The sequence below is a fragment of the Monosiga brevicollis genome, genomic scaffold, assembly GCF_000002865.3.
Source record: "Monosiga brevicollis MX1 MONBRscaffold_48 genomic scaffold, whole genome shotgun sequence".
Classification (NCBI taxonomy): Eukaryota; class Choanoflagellata; order Craspedida; family Salpingoecidae; genus Monosiga; species Monosiga brevicollis.
In genome coordinates this window covers 169,176-187,025 of record NW_001865085.1, presented here as the reverse complement: position 1 = coordinate 187,025, position 17,850 = coordinate 169,176, and the positions used below count along the sequence as shown (strand labels likewise).

Genomic DNA, 17,850 nt, shown 5'->3' with positions numbered 1-17,850 from the left:
GGGCCATGGCGAGGCTCGAGGTGGTTGGACAGGCGGTCCGGAGCATCGTTGCTGTCAACTGGGCATCGTCAGAGCACGAGGCGTCATTGTGATAGGCGAGCGTGGCGGTGACGTTTTTAGGCAAGGCGGGCGCGCAAGCCATCAAGTGTTGCCCAAAGCAATGATCGGGTGGCAAAACAAATTCGTCGATGTGCTCCGTGCATTCTGCGTCATCATAGAGAGAGATGTGGGGCGCATAGCTGATAAAGCCTGGGCACGCATACTTGAAATACAGGCCGAAGAGCTCATGGCAGCCGTTTGGGGTATAGAATAAAAGTCCTGGGGACGGTGGAAAGTTTGGAGGGAGCGTCTCGTGTTCTGCGTGGCACACCTCGGTGGTGACGAGGAGGGCGCTGCGTGGACTCGCCGCGTCCGAGAGTAGGCCCAAGGCCGCAGTCATGATGCCTAGAAGCAGTTCATCGAGCAAGACGGGATAAGGTCAAAGGCGGTACTAGAACAAGTGGCGAGTCATGTGCAGGAGGAAGCCTGATACCGAGGAGCTTCACGGCTGCGCTGGGCTTTCGCGCCAAACAGGGAAAGCGAGCTGTATCCATAGTCTATTCACGATGCGCCAATGGAGTGCAGCTGAGACCATCATGTGTGTGCCGCAAGACCGATTGTACTCCTCCCCACGTCACCAACGCATCCTCACCCACAAGCACGCACAGGGGAGCATCAAGAGCGCAAGCGACAACAGAAGCGAGCGAGAGCAGTCCAAGAGCACACGCAGACGAGAGCCCGCACACGGACAAGATGAAAGGGGCGTGTCTACATACGATTCCAAAATAGCCTTCGGCAAGTTGCAGGAGCCAGCAAGTCGTAGCCAGCGGGTCGGGGAAATTCGCGGCCAGTCGGCACTCAGGTACTCAGGCTCTCAGGCACTCAGGCATTCAGGCACTCAAGGCTCTCAAGCTCTCAGGTACTCAAGCATTCAGGCTCTCAGGCATTTAGGCTCTCAGGCATGTAGGCTCTCAGGCTCTCAGGCACTCAAGCTCTCACGCTCCCGGGCACACAAGCACTCAAGCTCTCACGCTCCCAGGCTCTCAGGCATTCAGGCACTCAGGCATTCAGGCACTCAGGTACTTAAGCTCTCAGGCATTCAGGCATTCAGGCATTCAGGCATTCAGGGTCTACGGAGCGGCGGGGCAGGACCACATCGCATATAGGTTAAGCCTTTATATTAGTCAAGGCAGGATGTTGTCAGCAAAAGCGGGACATGAGGCCAGAGAAGCGGGAAGAAATGCGTGTTGATACAGAGAGAGGTGAGGGTGAAGAGTAGACATGTAGAGAGTGTGACTTGATGCTTTTTACACTTCCGAACCCTGTCAAGGCAAATCCAGAGATCGTTTGCCAGGATGGAACCTGCTTAGAGAAAGCGCAACCAGGCCGTTCAAATTTAGAGAGCGACGCAGTTTGGGTATAAAGGAAATCAACGTGACCGTTCGCAACAGTACTTTACAACTTGACAACAGTTGATTGGAACACCGGACGCCGGGTCGCGGCGATTTGGGCGGCGGGGTACGTGCATGTCAGGGTCGGGGCGTGTCGGCGAGGGAGGCGCTGGCGTGCCTGGGTTTGGGGCTGGTTATCTACATAATTGCATTGTTTTCAAATTTTTTCCTTGACTGGTGGCGTGGCTGTGAGGGATTTTGGATTGAGAACAAGAAGCGCTGTCTGATGTGTGGCGTGCTTGTATTTTTTTTTTTTTGGGGCTCGGGCGTTTAGCAACGAGCGATTTGCGCGATTCGGGATGGCGGGGTGGTGCATGCTCCTGTTGACGCTGGGCGTGGTCTGCGCGAGTGTTTCGGCCAGTCCTCCACCCATCATCGCGACCGATGACGAAGGCAACTTGTACATTAACACCTCTGGCTCGCAGGCGCGTGTTCTTCTCGATGGGCGTGATATTCTTCAGGAGATAGCGTCATTAAAGGAGAAGCTCGAAATGTTAGTGGGCACAACAGCGCTGACGATGACAACGACCATTCCGCAATACGTGTATACCGGGAATGTGGGTTGCGATCTGAGCGTCCTGCCACGGAATACAACCAGCATTGACGGAGACGTCTCCCTTTACAGCTGTTCCGGGCTCGTCACGGCCAATCTCTCCGTCTTTGAAAATGTTGCCACCATCACTGGCAATCTCCTGATTCGCGTAAGGCCCACACGTGTCTGCGTCTTACCTTGGCCCGGCCAGCTCTGCCGCAGCGGTCCTGGCTTGGAACTTCACTTTTTTTTTTTGTGCCTCCTCCCGATTCGATGCTTTAGGAAGACCGAGTCTTTACGAACGTTGATGGGTTTGCGAGCCTCGCCTCGATCGGCGGTTCTTTGACTATCTATGTACGCCGTTCTTCTTTGTGGCTTGTTTGCGCCCTGGCTACCAAGCCCACGCTCTGAGGTCGTCACAATCACACCGATTGTCTGCTATAGGCGGCAGATAAAATCACCAATCTTGACGGCTTTGCCAGCCTGACGTCCATCGGATCGTATCTGACCCTCTTTGTGCGTCTCTATTATGTGCGTGGATCCGCGTTATTGACAGCCGTGTTACATTGATAGTATTGTTCTTTTTTTTCTTTTTTTTTTTCTTTTTTTCTTTTGGCTGTCAGGATAACGAGGACCTAGCCAGCATCAGCGGCCTAGCCAACCTGCGGCACATTGGCACGCATTTGCAGATCCAAGTAAGGAAGGAATCGCCCGCTTGCTATCATAAGCCCTGGCCGAGTGTGAGTTTAAATTTGCTAGGCTCAACTCGCCGTATCCTCCTACGCCACACCTTGGTCTTTAGACTCACCCGGAGCTGGAATCTCTAACGGGGTTGGAAGGCCTGACAGTCATCAATGGGAATCTAAAGATTCAGGTAAGCTTGCGCAGCTGCAGGGTCTTTGCAGTCACCCCACACTTTGCGCACGCACTCTCACCGACTCGATGCCTGCTCTGCGCCAATGACGCTAGTACAACTCGGAGCTGGAGAATTTGGACGCCCTCTCCGGCCTCACGGCAGTGACGGGCAGCATCCTGATTTGCCGCAATGAGGATCTCGACGTCAACGCCATTACAACACAGTTTAGCCCCCTGAGCTCTTCGACCTGTGTCAACAACCAGCAATGCTACTGTTAGCGCCTTCCTGTTGTACACCCGCTAAGCAAACACATTTTCAATAATTGATCTGGTACAGCGCCTACGCTGGGTCGCCGTGTTTTGCCCGCTGAACTCTTTCTGCTGATGAGTACCACCCCGCTGACCCATGAGACCCCATTTGTACTCTGCCTCCCCCTCTTCACCCTGGCCCAGAAGCTCGCTCACTCACACACGCACACACACACACACACACACACACACACACACACACACACACACACACACACACACACACACACACACACACACACACACACACACAACACACATTTACCCCCACGCTCTTTTACAAACGAAATACACAGCACAACGTCCTTGGAGTCCTCTCTCTCTTGTGTGGGAGAGCCAACGTCATGGTTTTCCCATCGGGGAGCCAACCTTGCCCTTACTACTGGGCGAGGAGACGGACAGGGCAAGGCATTTACCACGTGTCTGTTGGCTCGGCTGGGATCGATCGTCACACCGTGTAGGGCTGTTTGGCTGCCCTCTGACCCCATCTCAGCGCGGACCCCGGTCGGCTGCCACTGTTGCTGCTGTTTCTCTTGACCCACCAACACGCCTCCTTTCTCTTGCCCCGCTCTCTTGACCGCGTTTAGCCTTGCCTTGATGTTGCCAGCATGTCAAACCAGAACGTGCGAGCCTCCAGTGGGGCCCGCGCAGAACCGAAGTGGCACGCCGACGGGGCTGGCACTGTCAGCGCAGACGCACCAGAGGCGGATTGCGTTGGGCGCCACCTTGTAACACATTCACCCGTGTCCGTGGGTCGCCTGTCCGAAAACGGTGTGGGTGGTGCCGAGACGCCTCTGGCTCTGGCCCAACGCCGCTACCGCGCCGAAATAGAACAAGACACCAAGCTTTGGGGCGCCAACAACAGCTCGTTCCCGACGCCAGACTTTGAGGGCAATGCCACCGAGCACCGGGGCGTCGTTCATACCATGCTCTTCATGGACACGACCATGAACCATCTTCACATTTTCAAGAGCTGGCGGACTCTGTGGCGCAACGTTGGCCGCTACTATAACGACCTCGACGTCTGGGGCGGCTGGTGCTTTGTGGTGGGCAGCATCCTCTTTACGCTGGGGCCCTGGCTTAGCAAGAACAAGCACGTCTCGGCAGATGGTTCCAGTATTATTCTCATGGTGGGCGTGGTGCTCTTTCTCTTTGCCAAAATCTTTGTCGAGCTCCGCGCCATCTACGCCACGCTTTGGGAACGCAAAACGCGTCGACCAGGCACAGCTTTTCACGTGAGCGTCATCTCCCTCACTGTGGGTGGCCTCTTCTTTCTAGCAACCACCATCCTCAGCCTCCGTGATGATCCGCGGAGCGCCTCGTGGTGCTCCTTCCTCTCTGCCGTTGGCTTTCTCTTTGGAACCTTTGTCTTTAGCATCGACTCAGCTGCTCAATTTTCCCGGCCCCTCTTTGCGCAGCTCAGCAATTTTTATTACTGGGGTGCGCTCGGCCTCTTCTTAGGCTCGGTCTTTTACATCTTCTCCACAACGTGTGACCTCAGCGGTGTTCGCGATTACGGCGCCGTCTCGACGGCGGCCAGCTTTGCCCCCCTGGAACTCTGCTCCGAGAGCATGGTGGCCTGGTTCAATATTCTGGGTGGCCTCCTTTACACTCTCGGCTCAGTCTTCTTCCTGGTGTTTGCCTACGACGAGCTGTACGAAGCACGACGCGGCCCGGATCCACGCTGCGTAGACCGCAACGGCATTCGCGCACCTCACCCGTTTCGCCCCCGCGAAGGAACCAAACACGAGCACCACGATCCACAGCCTGACCTCGAGCGCTTTCCCCAGCACCATGCCCATGCCACCCGCACCGTCACATGCGTCTAAGGCCCGTGATCATGGATCGAGCCACTTGCTCCAGTGAATCCCCCTCTGTTCCTCCCTTCTCGCCTTGCTAGTTAGGTTTTAGCTTGTAATTAATAATTCTGATGTCGATGCTCGCGGCCTCCGTGGAGCGGCCAGTGGAGCGGGTTCCCAACGACAATGACCGTTGGCCTAGCTTGACTTCTTAATTTTAATCATCAAATATTCATGACATCTCTAAATTGACGCTGTGAGCCCTGGGCCAGACAGGCCGTTTCCAACCCTAACAGCGGAGGCGTCCGACCGCACCAGTCAACAATGGCTCGTGCCGCGTTGAGTGCCGCCCTGCGTTTGGGTCGGGCCGTCCAGTCGACTCCAGAAACACTTTGTTCAACTTTCTTCTGGAAAATCACGTCCTCGGCCATAAAGCTCGTAATATCAGGCTTTCTCCCAGGAGGGCTATGCCCGGCATCAACATCAACTGGTCGCCCCTTGATTGGTACCCACGGGCTGAACCCCAAGTTGCTTTCGAAGCTCTCTTCGGGAGCAAGCGATCACCATTGGATCGGCACAGATTGCACGGCTTTTCCTCACGGCTCCGCCATTTGACCTCCATCCATGGCTTTTCTTGCCAGCGCCTTCCTGCTGCTTCTCCTTTCCCTGCTGCCCCGCTGCCCCGCTGCCCTGCTGCCCCGTTGCCCCTTTCCCTGCCCCCTTGGCCCCTGCCACTTGTCCCCTAACCCCCCATCCTCTGCTTCCCCCTTCAATTCACCTCTAACACACACCCTCACATGACCCCACTCTCTCAAGCACATGCTGACAATTTCACAAAGTGCGGACATGGTATTACCTAATCACAAATCCATCAACGTTTCCCGCTGAGTTTCCCATTCAAGAGCCCCCTTCGGAAGCAACACACATCACACATGACGCATCATCATTCCCCCCCTGGCACACACACACACACACACACACACACACACACACACACACACACACACACACACACACACACACACACACACACACACACACACACACACATGTGAGCAGAGCGGGCAGAGCGGGCGCTTCGTGCTGGGTGTTGTGTGTGCTTTGTGGCCCCGGTCCGCGGTTGAGAGGAAGAGGACATGGTGGGGTGGGAGCGGGAGCGGGGAGAAGGACAGGGATGATGGTGCCACCTGTCACTCCCTAGTGCCCTTGCACCGTTGCCTACCATTTTGGTGCTGGTTTTTGCAGCTGCACTCTGGGTCCGATTGTGGGATGAACGGTTTCAATGCGCACACCATCGCGTCGCGTGACCGACCGTGACTGACGCCGGATGCAAGGAGGTGTAATGCTTTGGAACCCATCAAAGGCCTCTCTCCCTCTGGTGCTTGTCCTCCCCACCTCAACTCTGACTGATGACCTCGTGTTCAATTTTCACAAAATTCATCGGGAGCAACCGCAAGAACTCGCTTGCCCCCTTTGTTGGGGGGAGGGGGGAGTAGGGGGCTCCACGGCCACGCTATCAGCGGGGGTACTGACCGCTTTGTACTCTTTTTTTCCTGACCCCACACGCCCATGCTCTCATGTTGTCACGCCACCCCCCCCCCGCTCCGCTTCGCTCCGTCCCCTCAAGTTCGGTTGGTGCCTCGACCAAACGGCTTGCACAAGACGCAGCTGCGTGATGGGGTTTGACGACGCCAAGCGGCTCGAAACGCCTCCACGCTTGCGCTCGTGCCCCCGACAATGCACCAGCCAACCCATGATCCCGTCCCGAGGCCCACGCTTGCTCATCATCTCCCGGATGCGCACAACCGCCACGGGCCAAGCATCTGCTTTATCCAAACAGCAAAGCCCAGGGAGTGGCATTTTCCACTGACCTCATCGGGCGCATCTCTGCGTCCCCTGACTGCCTTTTTCCCCCCACACGCCTTGACCAGTCTTAGAGCAGAGCTTGGGAGCACGGCATGAGTTGGCATCACCTTTGGCGGCGCGGCTGCAGCAGCAAGCCGTGCCGTCAAAAAGCCCACCCGGAGCGCAGCGAGACTACCTCTGCTTCTGCCCCGCAAGGTCCGCATTGACTCTGCAGCGAGAATTCTGTTCCTCATCGAAACGACGAAACTACACGTGGCTTGCAAACCGCCGCCATGCAGCCAACTCCGCCGTCCACCGACTCCACGCCCCGCTCTGCCGAGCACATCGTCTCTGTGCTCGGGCACGACCTCGATCAAACCATGATCGAGGAGACGAATACCTTTGAGCGCGGCTCTCCTGCATCTGCCCCAGCAGAGTGGCTCAACATTGATGCCCCAGTCCCACTTGCTCACACCACCACGGCCATCAACGCGTCGGTACCAGCCCTGGGCGACGCCGCAAACGAAGACTACGACAATCTCTCGGCCCACCCCAGCCAGCTGACCAGCCTACGCCAGACCTGGCGCGAAGCCCGCATGCGACGATTGATGCGCGAGGCCGACCTGTGGGGCTCCACGCTCGATCTGCCCCGACCCGACTTTGTCGGCAATGCTCATGCTCACAAGGGCGTCGTTCACACCATGCTCATCATGGGCCGGACCATGCGCCATCTCCGCGTCTTCAACAGCTGGCGGGGCCTCTGGCGCAGCGTGGGTCGATACTACAACGACCTGAACGTGTGGGGTGGTTGGCTTTTTGTGCTTGGAGGGCTGCTCTACTTTTTAGGCCCCCTATTGCTCATGCAAGAGGTCATTGATCACGATGGTGCCGTCTACGTCTCGGTGGCCGGCGTTGTTGCCTTTCTCCTGGCCAAGCTCTTTGTCGAAGCCCGCGCCATTTACTCTACCCTCTGGGACCGACCCAGTCGACGGCCCGGGTCGGCATACCACACGGGCGTTCTCTCACTCACATTGGGAGGGCTTTTCTTGCTTGCCTATGCAATTTTTTATCTGCAGCGCCACCCGGTCGCCGCCTCGTGGAACTGGTTTTGCTCCTGCGCTTGGTTTCTCATTGGCACCTTCATCTTCCTGGTGGACTCGGCCGACCACTTTCAGCGGCCCCTCTGGACCCGCATTGTCAACAGCTATTTCTGGGGTTCACTGGCGCTTTTTATTGGCTCCGTCTTTTACATGATTTCGGGGACTTGCAACTTGAACGGCATTCGCGATTTGCAAGCCCCCATCCAAGGCGATCCTTTTGCTCGACGGGATGTCTGCTCCGAGTCGCTCGTGATTTGGTTTGACTTGCTCGGCGGTTTCTTCTATTTTGTCGGCGCCATCCTCTTCCTAGTCTTTGCCTACGGTGAGCTGTGGGATGCTGAGCAGGGCGTGGACCCCCGCTGCATCACCCGGTCAGGCGAGGGCGCGCCGCACCCCTTCCGCCCCCGCGAGGGGACGAGCGGTGAGCCCGCCGATCCCCAGCCGGACACGGAACGCTTCGTGCCTGTGTCTGCCGCTGCCGAAGCTGGTCTGATCGGCACCAAGCGTCTCGTCACCTGCGTGTAAAGCTTCAAGCCATTTCCTGTGAAGATTATTCATCTTCCCCATCTCTGCTCTTGATTTCTCTTGTTTTTTGCTTTTGCTGTTGCTTTTCCTCTTTTGCCAGGAGAGCTGTTGTTGCTTTACTGCTGTACTTTGTTTTTCCCGGGCACGTTGCTCAATTCCCTTATCATTTGAAACACGAAAAAAAAAAAAAAAATGCTCATTGTGAGAGTGTGCTGTCTCGACCACTCCTTGTCCAATCGATTTCAACAGGATTGATCCTTTTCTTTTCTTTTCTTTTTGTCCTACCCGAACCACCTGGGTGCAGATCCTCTTTGCCTTGGAGAGAGAAATGGTCCATTAAAAAGGGCATCAACATGCATGATAACAAAATAGAAATGCGCCATGACGAGCTTATGCGGCGACAAACAGTAGAGGTAAACACAAGAGGGCCACGAGCAGGATGTGTGGCAGGGCGGCAAGCGGGGCAGTCGCGGACGATGTGGTTGTTGTCGAGGTCGTGGTGGTCGTTGATGCTGCGGCAGAATCGATGCAAAAGAAGGAGAGGGAGCCGAGTCCAGCTCGGACAAATTGATTGAAGCTCGAGGTGCTCACTGTGGCAGTTGCAAAGCGTGAGCCCGAGGCCGCTTGTCAAGACACAGGTTGAGCGTGAGGCGAAAGAGAAACTCAATGACAAGTCGAGACTCACCAGTGAGATTGGTGCCAACGTCCAGGCACGCTGCTTCGGAAACTGTGAGGTTGTGCTTGATGGAGGCGCAGTCCTCTGTGTAAAAGAGTACGTTGATCAAGCCGTCGGCATGGCAGGTGGCGACAATGCGCAAATAGCCGAGGTCGGACTGGAACGAGGCCATGCAACCGGCATCGCCGTTGCAAAGCTCGGAAGCATTGACGCCGCCGCTCAGTGCCACCGCCAGGGACGGGGCGGCTGCGCAGCTGTCGCGGAGGGGTACGTAGGTGATGACATCATCGCCACAGTTTTCAGAGGTGTAGGCGCCCATAAAGGCCGTGGTACTGGTGGGTGTGGCATCGGAGCAGGTGATGCGAGAGTTTTCATCCACTTGTGTAAAGCAATTGTCGGTGAGAATTGTGGAGACGTAGGTGCCGCCGCAGTTGGTATCCATATACTCTCTGGCAATGGGGTACCCATTCTCATCACAGCCAAACGTGTAGTGGCCATTGGCAACCTCGTAGCACTCGTCAACCAGAAACGCGGCCCCCGCTTGATCAATGGAGGTGGCATTGTCACAAGAGCCACCCAGATAGAGGGTGCTGGGCGTGGACGGAGGTTGCTCGGTGGGGGCCGAGTCGAGGCAAGTAAAAGAGAAGGAAAGTAGCTCGGCGGCCACATACTGATTAAAAAACGCGGTGTTTCCTGACATGTGGGCACACAGGCAAAGGGGGCGCAGGGTCAGCAAGGACGCGAAAACAACATGAAAAAGAGTGCCGGACAGCAGGTGGGGGGGGGGGGGGGGGGGGAGCTCGAACGAACCACCGGTGTAGTTTACGCCAATGGTGAGGCAGGCTCCCGGAGACACGCGGGCATGATAGTAGCCCTCGTCACACTGATCGCTAAAGATCTCGACCAGGATGGTATTATCAGAATAGCAGGTCGCCATCATATGGCCATATCCCAGGCTATCATGGAAAAATCTTAGACAGCCATCATCATCGTCGCAAGCGTCGGCACTGGTCGCGCCCGAGCCAATGGCAAAGGCCGGGGTCACGGCGTTGGCGCAGGTGTCGCGAATGGCAAGGTCCGCAATCTTGCCAGCCGAGCAGTCAACCGCCTCAAAGGCGGACATGACGGCCCTTGTGTTTGTGGGAAAAACGCTGGCCTCGGCACACATGACATGGGCGTTTCGGCTGCCGTAGGTGAAGCAGCCAGAGGAGAGGTTGACAAAGGTGCCGGTGGTGCATTGGTAGTCGCTCCATTTGTACGCCTCGGGCACGCCGCTGTCCGAGCAAGCAAAGGAGTAGAAGCCACCCATAACGCTGTAGCATGTGGTGTTTGCGTCAAAGATCAGCAAGGCATCGTCCACGGTGACGTTGGCGTCCTCGCATGAGCCGCCCATGTACACCACCATTTCCGCGCGGCTCCCCGTGCCTGTGCACCGTGGTAAATGAGAACGGGACGCTGCATCACGATCCCAATGCACCAAAGGAGCCTCGAGGATACAGCACAACCAGCTTACTAGCGAGCACAAGGGCCATTGCCACTGCCAGACCCAAAGAGAACCGGTGACGCGGCCACATCCCTACGCCTATCAACCAGATCAGCTTACCATCGTGTTCGAAGCAGCAATCCCTCTCGATCCACCATCGTCCATATCCCCCATCGTCCAACCACAGCTACCACAGCAATCACCCGCCTCCCCCGCCTCCCTAGCCCTCCTCCCCCAACCACCGCCACCAACGATCAAGCGCCATCGCCACATACCTCTCCACATCAGCTGGGTCATCATGTCCTCTTCTTCCAGCCAGGCCCTTGCCGGTTTAAATTTTAAAAAAAAAGGGATTGATTGAAAATTATTTTCCTCTCTCTCTGACTCCAAACTGTCCTTCAACACAGCTGCCGTATAGAGGATCAACCTTGACCGTGTGCTACTTTAACTCTATTAACCCCTTTAAAACCATCTTAGGGTGTGCTATTCTCTGCACCCTTGTGTGATGTCGTGGGCTGTCCTCTGGCTGTTGTTGTTAAGTGCACGTCATTGGTGTCCGATCGTTTGTGATCAAGCATAAGGGGCGTGCGCTTCTTGAATGTAAACTATGTGAAGATAGAGAAGCTTGCTTCAATCTGGCTCACATGTGGTACAATTACAAAAATCTCTTCTCTCAAGTCTCCATTCACTCAATCTCTTCTCTCACTCCCTCTTCTAAACTCCTCTCAATCTCTCTCAATCTCTCAACAAAACCTCTCAACAAAACCTCTCAAACTCTCTCAATCTCTCTCAACAAAACCTTTCCTCTGGTGCAATATGGCAGCCGGCATCGAGAAGGAGAACACCTGCGAGTGTCAAGCGACCCACCGCTTTGCAATCAGATCCTCGGAGACACACACACGCCCCTCTGAGACGGTGCGAGCGCACACACCAAACACACTTACAGAGGCACAATCCAACCTGACGTCCACTCCCTTGACAGGCAGTAGGTCCAAAGGCTATCCTATCCGCCCCCTTTTAGTCAACCTCTGAGAGCATGCTGTATTTTCACCTCAGTCTCTGAATTTTGTCTTCAACCCGCATCATTTCTCTTTTTTGGCTACGTTTCTCCTCCTTGACCGAACTCAATCCAAGCTCTCTCTCTGATTTGCTTTACTCGTTCTCCCCACTCTCTGAATAAATCCCCACCCTAACTCCCCATCTCTGCATGTCGATGGTGATATCGCCCAATTATCATCAACCCGCTGATCCCCGTCACTCCCGGCACTTGTCGCGCGACGCACGACGCCTCCCCCTCGTGCGTCGCTGCCGCCTGCCCTGCCTCACCTCTCCCTTCTTCACGCACATCCGCTCTTCCTCTCTTCCTCGCCTTTCACTCCCTCTCACGGCATCGCATCACACATCTCTCCACTCTGCTCCCATCGCTTTGCACATGAGCAGCCGGACAAGGGCGGCGTGTCGAGAGGCCTTCCAGTCATCTGCGAACCGCCTGCGCACTCCAACGTCACTCCTCCTTGCACCCACCGAAGCCACCGCCTCCACGCCACCTGCGCCCGTTTGGTTCCACCTTCGGCTCTCTGTCTTCTTCATCACTGGCCCAACACATGCCATGCCGAAACTTCTTCGTTTGCTCACGGTTGCGGCCCTGCTCTGCGTGCGCCCTTTTGTCTTCACCAACGCTGCCAACACCCCGCCCAGCGATCAGTTTCGCTTCAGCCTCGATGAGAGCGGCAACCTTCATATCAATGGCACCGTCTCCCCGCCTGGCAAGATCCTGCTCAATGGCGTCGATGTGCTCGCTCAGCTCGCCGCCTTGTCCGCATATGCCAACAACACCACCCACACCCTTGCCGCCCTGCAGACCCAAGTCAATGCACAAGCCCAGCAGCTTGCTCAACTCATGCCAACGCCGATTACTGCCACCACTGCATGTGTTATTGGGGGCTACGATTCCACGACCAACCTCTCCTCCGTCCGTTGCACTGATGGCCAAACATGGAGAGACGGCCCATCCTTACCCCACCCCCGGTGGCGCGCCGCTGCTGTAACCCACAATGACCGCATCGTCCTCCTCGGTGGCCTCACTCCCCAACAAGACTCCAGTCACACCCCCACTCTTGTGCTTGCTTCCCGCACCGGTGGATGGACGACCGGCTTGGTACCCGATCTGCCGCAACAACGGTACGATTTCGCCGCCGCCGTCTTGGCAGAACGCATCTGGGTTGTTGGGGGCCGCATCAGTGGCGTGCCCACCGCCACCGTCCTCTCGTGGGGCCCAGGCGAGGCAAATTGGCGCTCCGAACCCTCGCTGCTCCAACCTTTGTTCGGGCACATGACCGTGGCTCACAACAACACACTGTTCGTCATTGGCGGCTACAACCACGACCACGCCGCTTCCCGCCAAGTCCTCACACGCCCGCCCTTACCGACTGGGGCCCCATGGTCCTTGGGCCCGAGCCTTAACACTTCTCGCGCATTTGGAGCAGCTGCAGTATTTGATAACACCGTCTTCGTCCTGGGAGGCGAAAATCATATCCAAACCCTCGCTGGCTCCTTTGAACAACTCACCCCCGTGGGCTGGTCCCTGTTCTCCTACGAGTTTTCATCCGTTGGACTTACCCACTTTGGTGCCGCTGCTATCCAAGGCAGCCTTTGGATTTTCTTTGGCATCAGTCATTTTCCAGGCATCAACATCATCGGGGGCGAAACCGCCGTGCTTGACCTTGCTGGTGGGGTTTGGCGGAATTTGGGACCCACGGATGACTCCCGAGCTGGTTTTGCGCTAGCCACAACAACATGGTAATCGCCTCTCCTCCGAGTCCCCGGCATTCACCTCGGTTTCGAATGCTCACTTGACGTTGTTATTCAATTGACGATGCAAACCATTTGATCAACTAACATGAGGATTGATTTGTTTGAACAACCATTCTCCAAATGAACAACTAAGTCCTTTTGGCTCGCTGCGTGCGTTTGGGGCGACCCGTCTTGAGCTTGCGCTGGGGCGGTGGTCGCACACTCCCAGCAACGCCTTGTGGCACGTGTGCGGCCGCTGCCGCGGCCTGCAGTGCCTCCTTGTCTTGATGAAGCAGCTTCTCCAACATCAGGAACAGCGAGTGCACATGCTCAAGCAGGAGATCCCCCGGCAGCCGCTCATCAATATCCTCGGAAAACTCCTAACAATCAGAGCAGGGCAGCCATGGTAGCACACATGAGTCCGATTCTTGTGTCAGGGTCCCTGCCAACATCAGCCCCGCTGCTGGATATCTCACACTAGCCATGCCACGCCAGAACATACCTTGAAAGAACCAAGCGGAAAGCGCCAAGCGTAATTCAACATTTGGCCAAGCGGAAACGCCCCGGGATACGAGGCTTGGTCGTTGTGACGTAAATAACGGACGACAAGTTGTCGCAGTGCATTCAATAACAACCGGGGCGGCAGCTGATCTCGGCCAGTTTGCGGATGTTGCCCCGTACCTAGACATTTCCTCACCTCCTGTGCCAGCGTGTCCGACAGGGTCTGCTTGTACGCGTCGGCTAGATCAGCCACCAACGTGTCGGCCAGCAAATGTTCCATGGCTTCATAGAGCGCCTGCAGGTAGCACAGATCGATTGCCTGGAAGCGCGCGAGCTGCAGCACTTCCAATTCGGGCGCGTCTTTCCGCCGTTCCTCCAAAAAGTCGCCAATTGTACCGCGAGCCCGGCCACGGCTCACGGCAAACATGAGCACGCCAAGTGCTGTAAGAAGGCCGTCGACGTGGCGCTGGTGCAGCTCATAGTCGCGTTCCATCTGCTGCTCCAAGTCTGTGCTCAGCGGCCTTTGTGCCACCCGATTCTGCACATTCCGAAAAGCGTTCGTCAGATCTTGAGAGGAGTCCCGCTGATACATGAATCGAGGCATGGTTGTCATATCAAGCATGCTGCGCCCGTCTACGCTGTTGAGGGCCACGTTTTCTTCAATCAACGTGCCAAAATACGTAATTTGTTGTCCCCCGCCTTGCTCCAGCCTCGATGTACTCAAATCCAAAAACTCCTCGTGCCACGTCATGTCCACCAAGTCCTGATGCCGAATCGTGTGCATGCTTTTCAGGGCAGCTCGCTGAAAAGCGAAATAATTTTGCCGCGGGGCCTGATGCTGCAACGCCAAAACCCGCTGTAAGGTAACATTGTGGGTGTTTGTCAAAAGCAGCGTAAATGTCCACAGGTGATCCACCGATGCGTTCTCGACGGGTAGCATCAGTTGCAAGCTGACACGGTCCATTGCAATGTCTTGCACCGCTTCGAGCTGCTTACACACCCTGCGGATCTCCCCATCGTCGCTGAGGCTATGCGACTGAATGTCTCCGCCCAGCTTCAGTAGTTGACGTAGCGCGTCCATGGCAAGGCATAAAACGGATCCCTCCTCCAGCAATGCTGGCTCCCGAGCCGCAAAAAACTCTGCCACTGTCTGTTGCTCCGCCTCCTCCCGCGAGACAAGGCCTGCATACCGGTCACACACATACTGGCACCAGTTGTTCAAGTCGGGCAACAGAGATAGGTGCTGCAGCAGCTGGTTTTGCCGTTCTTCTTCAAACAGTGCCAGAAACGGGTGCTTGTCGGCCAAATTTGGCGTCGCCCTCAGCCATGTGAAAAAGTTGTCCATGGATCGTGGGCCCACTACGCGTCGAGCCAAAAGTCCAGCCGCTGCTGTCAAATCATTGTTGCGCACCTCCTCCCGCATTTCCAATACTGCCCGTAGCGGATGAAGAGGTTGTTCCTGGGCGTGTGCCTCTGCTTCCACGCGAAAGTTCTCGAGCACTGTTGCTGGCACTGTTGCTGGCTGGCGCCAGAGAGGGCCAAGTGCAGCCTCAATGGCCCTCTCCCACTCCATTCTTGTCTCGACCTGATCCAAGACCGCCAGCTGGGCCACTTCCACGTCTCTTAGACGATATATTGCTTCCACCATGACAGCAAACACTTGCTCATCCGAGAGCTCACCCAGTAGCATGCCCAGATTATCCCATGCCAGCCGCACTCGAGCAGCGCAAATATCGTGCGCCTGCTCGATTGATGGACAGTGCATCAGTGCTCGGACCGCCTCGCCTTGTCCCAGCAGAGTAATGGCTTGCAGCAACGTTGAGTGCATCAGGGCGTCAAGCGTTCGCATCGTCTGCAAGGACAACTGACGCACGCCGTGTCGCAGAAGCTGAGTTCCGAGTTGCGCTGGATAACCGCGCACATCCTTCTGCGCCTCTGCTGCGTCCGGCCCTACGGGTGCAGCATCGAGCCGGGTTTGGCCTGCATTGGCATGGTAGTTGTTTCCGCCCAGCGTTCGCGGACACTGGGGACATCGACGTTCTTCTCGCACGCCACCACAATTCATAACCAGATATTGGTAGCCGCAGTCACACTGATACCGCGTTGCAGCTTCCCCTAGGCCCCGTAGCACGTCGGCAAAGCAACTTTCTCCAGCACCTGGAAAGAAACTATTCTCAAGGCTGGCAGGGTCGAGGTACAAAGATCGAAACCAGGTACCCACAGCCCCCAGGTGATGGCTTGCCAAATGTGCGTGCGCGAAGGTCATCCACGATAGGCGGAGGCCATCGACTTTAGGCGTCGTCATGTCCACGTAGGGGTTTTGATCCCGGGGCAGGCCGAAATGTGCACGACCTTCCAGCAGGGCGCGCTGCAGTGGAGTAAATTTCTCACGATATTCTCCCAGCACCACCCGCAAACGCTGCCGCCGGGCCTCTGTTCCCTCGGATAGACATGGCACGTACAGCTGGTGCCATAGGGCACCGTACAGCAAAAGCCCCGCCCGATTCGTCGCGTCGTTACCAGTCGGGCCCGTGGCGTCCTTGAGCAGTGCTTGAAAAGCGCCATCATCTGGGCTGGCCTGCAGGGTGGCCACAGCCTGCACGGCGCCATTGTGTCCAGGGACGCGCAGAAAGGGATCAAATGGGATGCTTTGGATTGCCAGATCAGCCGACGCCGCGCGTCGCTCCACGCGCGGTAAGTCAGCACACGTTTGAGCCCAGAGTAGGGTCTCTGCCATGCCGTGACGCGCATGTTTGAGTCGCAGTAAGTGGTCCACAAACAAGGGCGAGCGTGACGCCTCGATAATGGCGTTGATCCCTTGCTTGGCTTCCGAGGCGGTCAAAAGAGCCACGTGGTCCGGGGCATCCTCGGCCTCCATGGACTCGAGCGCAAGCTCAAAAAAGGCCGTCACGCGAGCCAGCGATAGCATTTGCCCAACGATCTCCTGTTCGTCAAAGTGTCGCGCGGCCTTGCATGCACTTGCTGCCAGATCGCGTGTGAAGAATTGAGCCGCTGCTCTATCATCAAACTCATCGGCCCCAGCATCCTCATCGTCGTCGCTCAAGCTGTCATCAATCTCATCAGCATAGTCAAAGATGGCCTCGGTGGGGCCCTTGCGCAAGCGTGACAGCACGAGTTCACACATGCACGCAAGAATTTTAGCTTTGCCATCATCGCCGTCCGTCGTGATTTCAGCGTTGAGCAGTTGGGCCAGCACCGCACCGACTCGCCCTGCAGGCACTGTCAGCCAGTCCCGTGACGAGAGCGCACTTGCTTCTTCGTCGTGACTGCTTTGACGCAAAAGCGCGTGCTCGTCATCGAGAAGCGCTGCCACAATTGCATAAGCAAACCCAATGCCATGCGGAGACAGTAAAAAGGCTGCCATTGTACTTAGATCGGTGTGTTTGTGCACGGCCTGCAGGAAGTGAAAAATGACTGCAGGATGGTCTCCTGTCAAGGACCAAGTTGGCCACAGCTACAGCGCGGACCGCAGCTTTGACCAGGTCGAGGCGGATCTGCTCGCCGCCTTCAACGCCCTCGACAGCAAGACTGTTGCCGCCCTGCATTGACCACTCCTTCAAAATGCTACGACAACTGGCTACCCACTTCAACATGCAGACGACACGGACACCGACTCTGGCTCAGACAGTGACGCCGAGGGCGAATGAACGTTGAATAGCAACGGCAGCAAAGACGACCGTTCTAATAACCGCCCTCCATCACCGCCCGCCGCCCGCACTTCCATAGCAATCTTCCTCCCATAAGATGCCCTGTTCCATCCGATCAATTTTTGACTTAGGGACCCCCAAAAGAACATTGAGAAGGCGAAGCCAAAGCCATTGATGTTGATGACGCTTTGATCTCTTTGATCTCTCTCTCTCTCTCTCTCTCTCTCTCTCTCTCTCTCTCTGGTAGTTGTGCTTTTCCTTTGTGTCTTGCTCT

At 56.3% G+C, this 17,850-nt stretch overlaps 6 protein-coding genes across 6 annotated transcripts; 4 read left to right on the top strand and 2 right to left on the bottom strand.

The window, feature by feature from the left end:
• Positions 1–1,789: 1,789 nt before the first annotated feature.
• Positions 1,790–3,156, top strand: MONBRDRAFT_12924 (uncharacterized protein; the record flags this gene model as incomplete). The annotated part of the gene is made up of 4 exons (XM_001750810.1): positions 1,790–2,191; positions 2,646–2,717; positions 2,825–2,896; positions 2,992–3,156. The coding sequence occupies 4 exons, from the start codon at positions 1,790–1,792 to the stop codon at positions 3,154–3,156; spliced, it is 711 nt and encodes a 236-aa protein (XP_001750862.1).
• A 638-nt stretch (positions 3,157–3,794) lies between these two features.
• MONBRDRAFT_39321 (uncharacterized protein) lies at positions 3,795–5,121 on the top strand (the record flags this gene model as incomplete). Its single annotated transcript, XM_001750809.1, has 1 exon — positions 3,795–5,121. One exon carries the CDS (start codon positions 3,795–3,797, stop codon positions 5,013–5,015), a length of 1,221 nt encoding a protein of 406 aa, XP_001750861.1. The 3' UTR covers positions 5,016–5,121.
• Positions 5,122–6,879: 1,758 nt separating this feature from the next.
• On the top strand, positions 6,880–8,705 carry MONBRDRAFT_34744 (uncharacterized protein). Its single transcript, XM_001750808.1, has one exon. The coding sequence runs from the start codon at positions 7,124–7,126 to the stop codon at positions 8,453–8,455; it is 1,332 nt and encodes a 443-aa protein (XP_001750860.1). The 5' UTR covers positions 6,880–7,123; the 3' UTR covers positions 8,456–8,705.
• A 337-nt stretch (positions 8,706–9,042) lies between these two features.
• MONBRDRAFT_39319 (uncharacterized protein) lies at positions 9,043–10,536 on the bottom strand (the record flags this gene model as incomplete). The annotated part of the gene is made up of 1 exon (XM_001750789.1): positions 9,043–10,536. One exon carries the CDS (start codon positions 10,534–10,536, stop codon positions 9,043–9,045), a length of 1,494 nt encoding a protein of 497 aa, XP_001750841.1.
• A 1,687-nt stretch (positions 10,537–12,223) lies between these two features.
• On the top strand, positions 12,224–13,417 carry MONBRDRAFT_30352 (uncharacterized protein; the record flags this gene model as incomplete). Its single annotated transcript, XM_001750807.1, has 1 exon — positions 12,224–13,417. One exon carries the CDS (start codon positions 12,224–12,226, stop codon positions 13,415–13,417), a length of 1,194 nt encoding a protein of 397 aa, XP_001750859.1.
• Positions 13,418–13,556: 139 nt separating this feature from the next.
• MONBRDRAFT_12919 (uncharacterized protein) lies at positions 13,557–17,293 on the bottom strand (the record flags this gene model as incomplete). Its single annotated transcript, XM_001750788.1, has 2 exons — positions 13,557–13,787; positions 14,105–17,293. 2 exons carry the CDS (start codon positions 17,291–17,293, stop codon positions 13,557–13,559), a joined length of 3,420 nt encoding a protein of 1,139 aa, XP_001750840.1.
• Between the last annotated feature and the right edge of the window lie 557 nt (positions 17,294–17,850).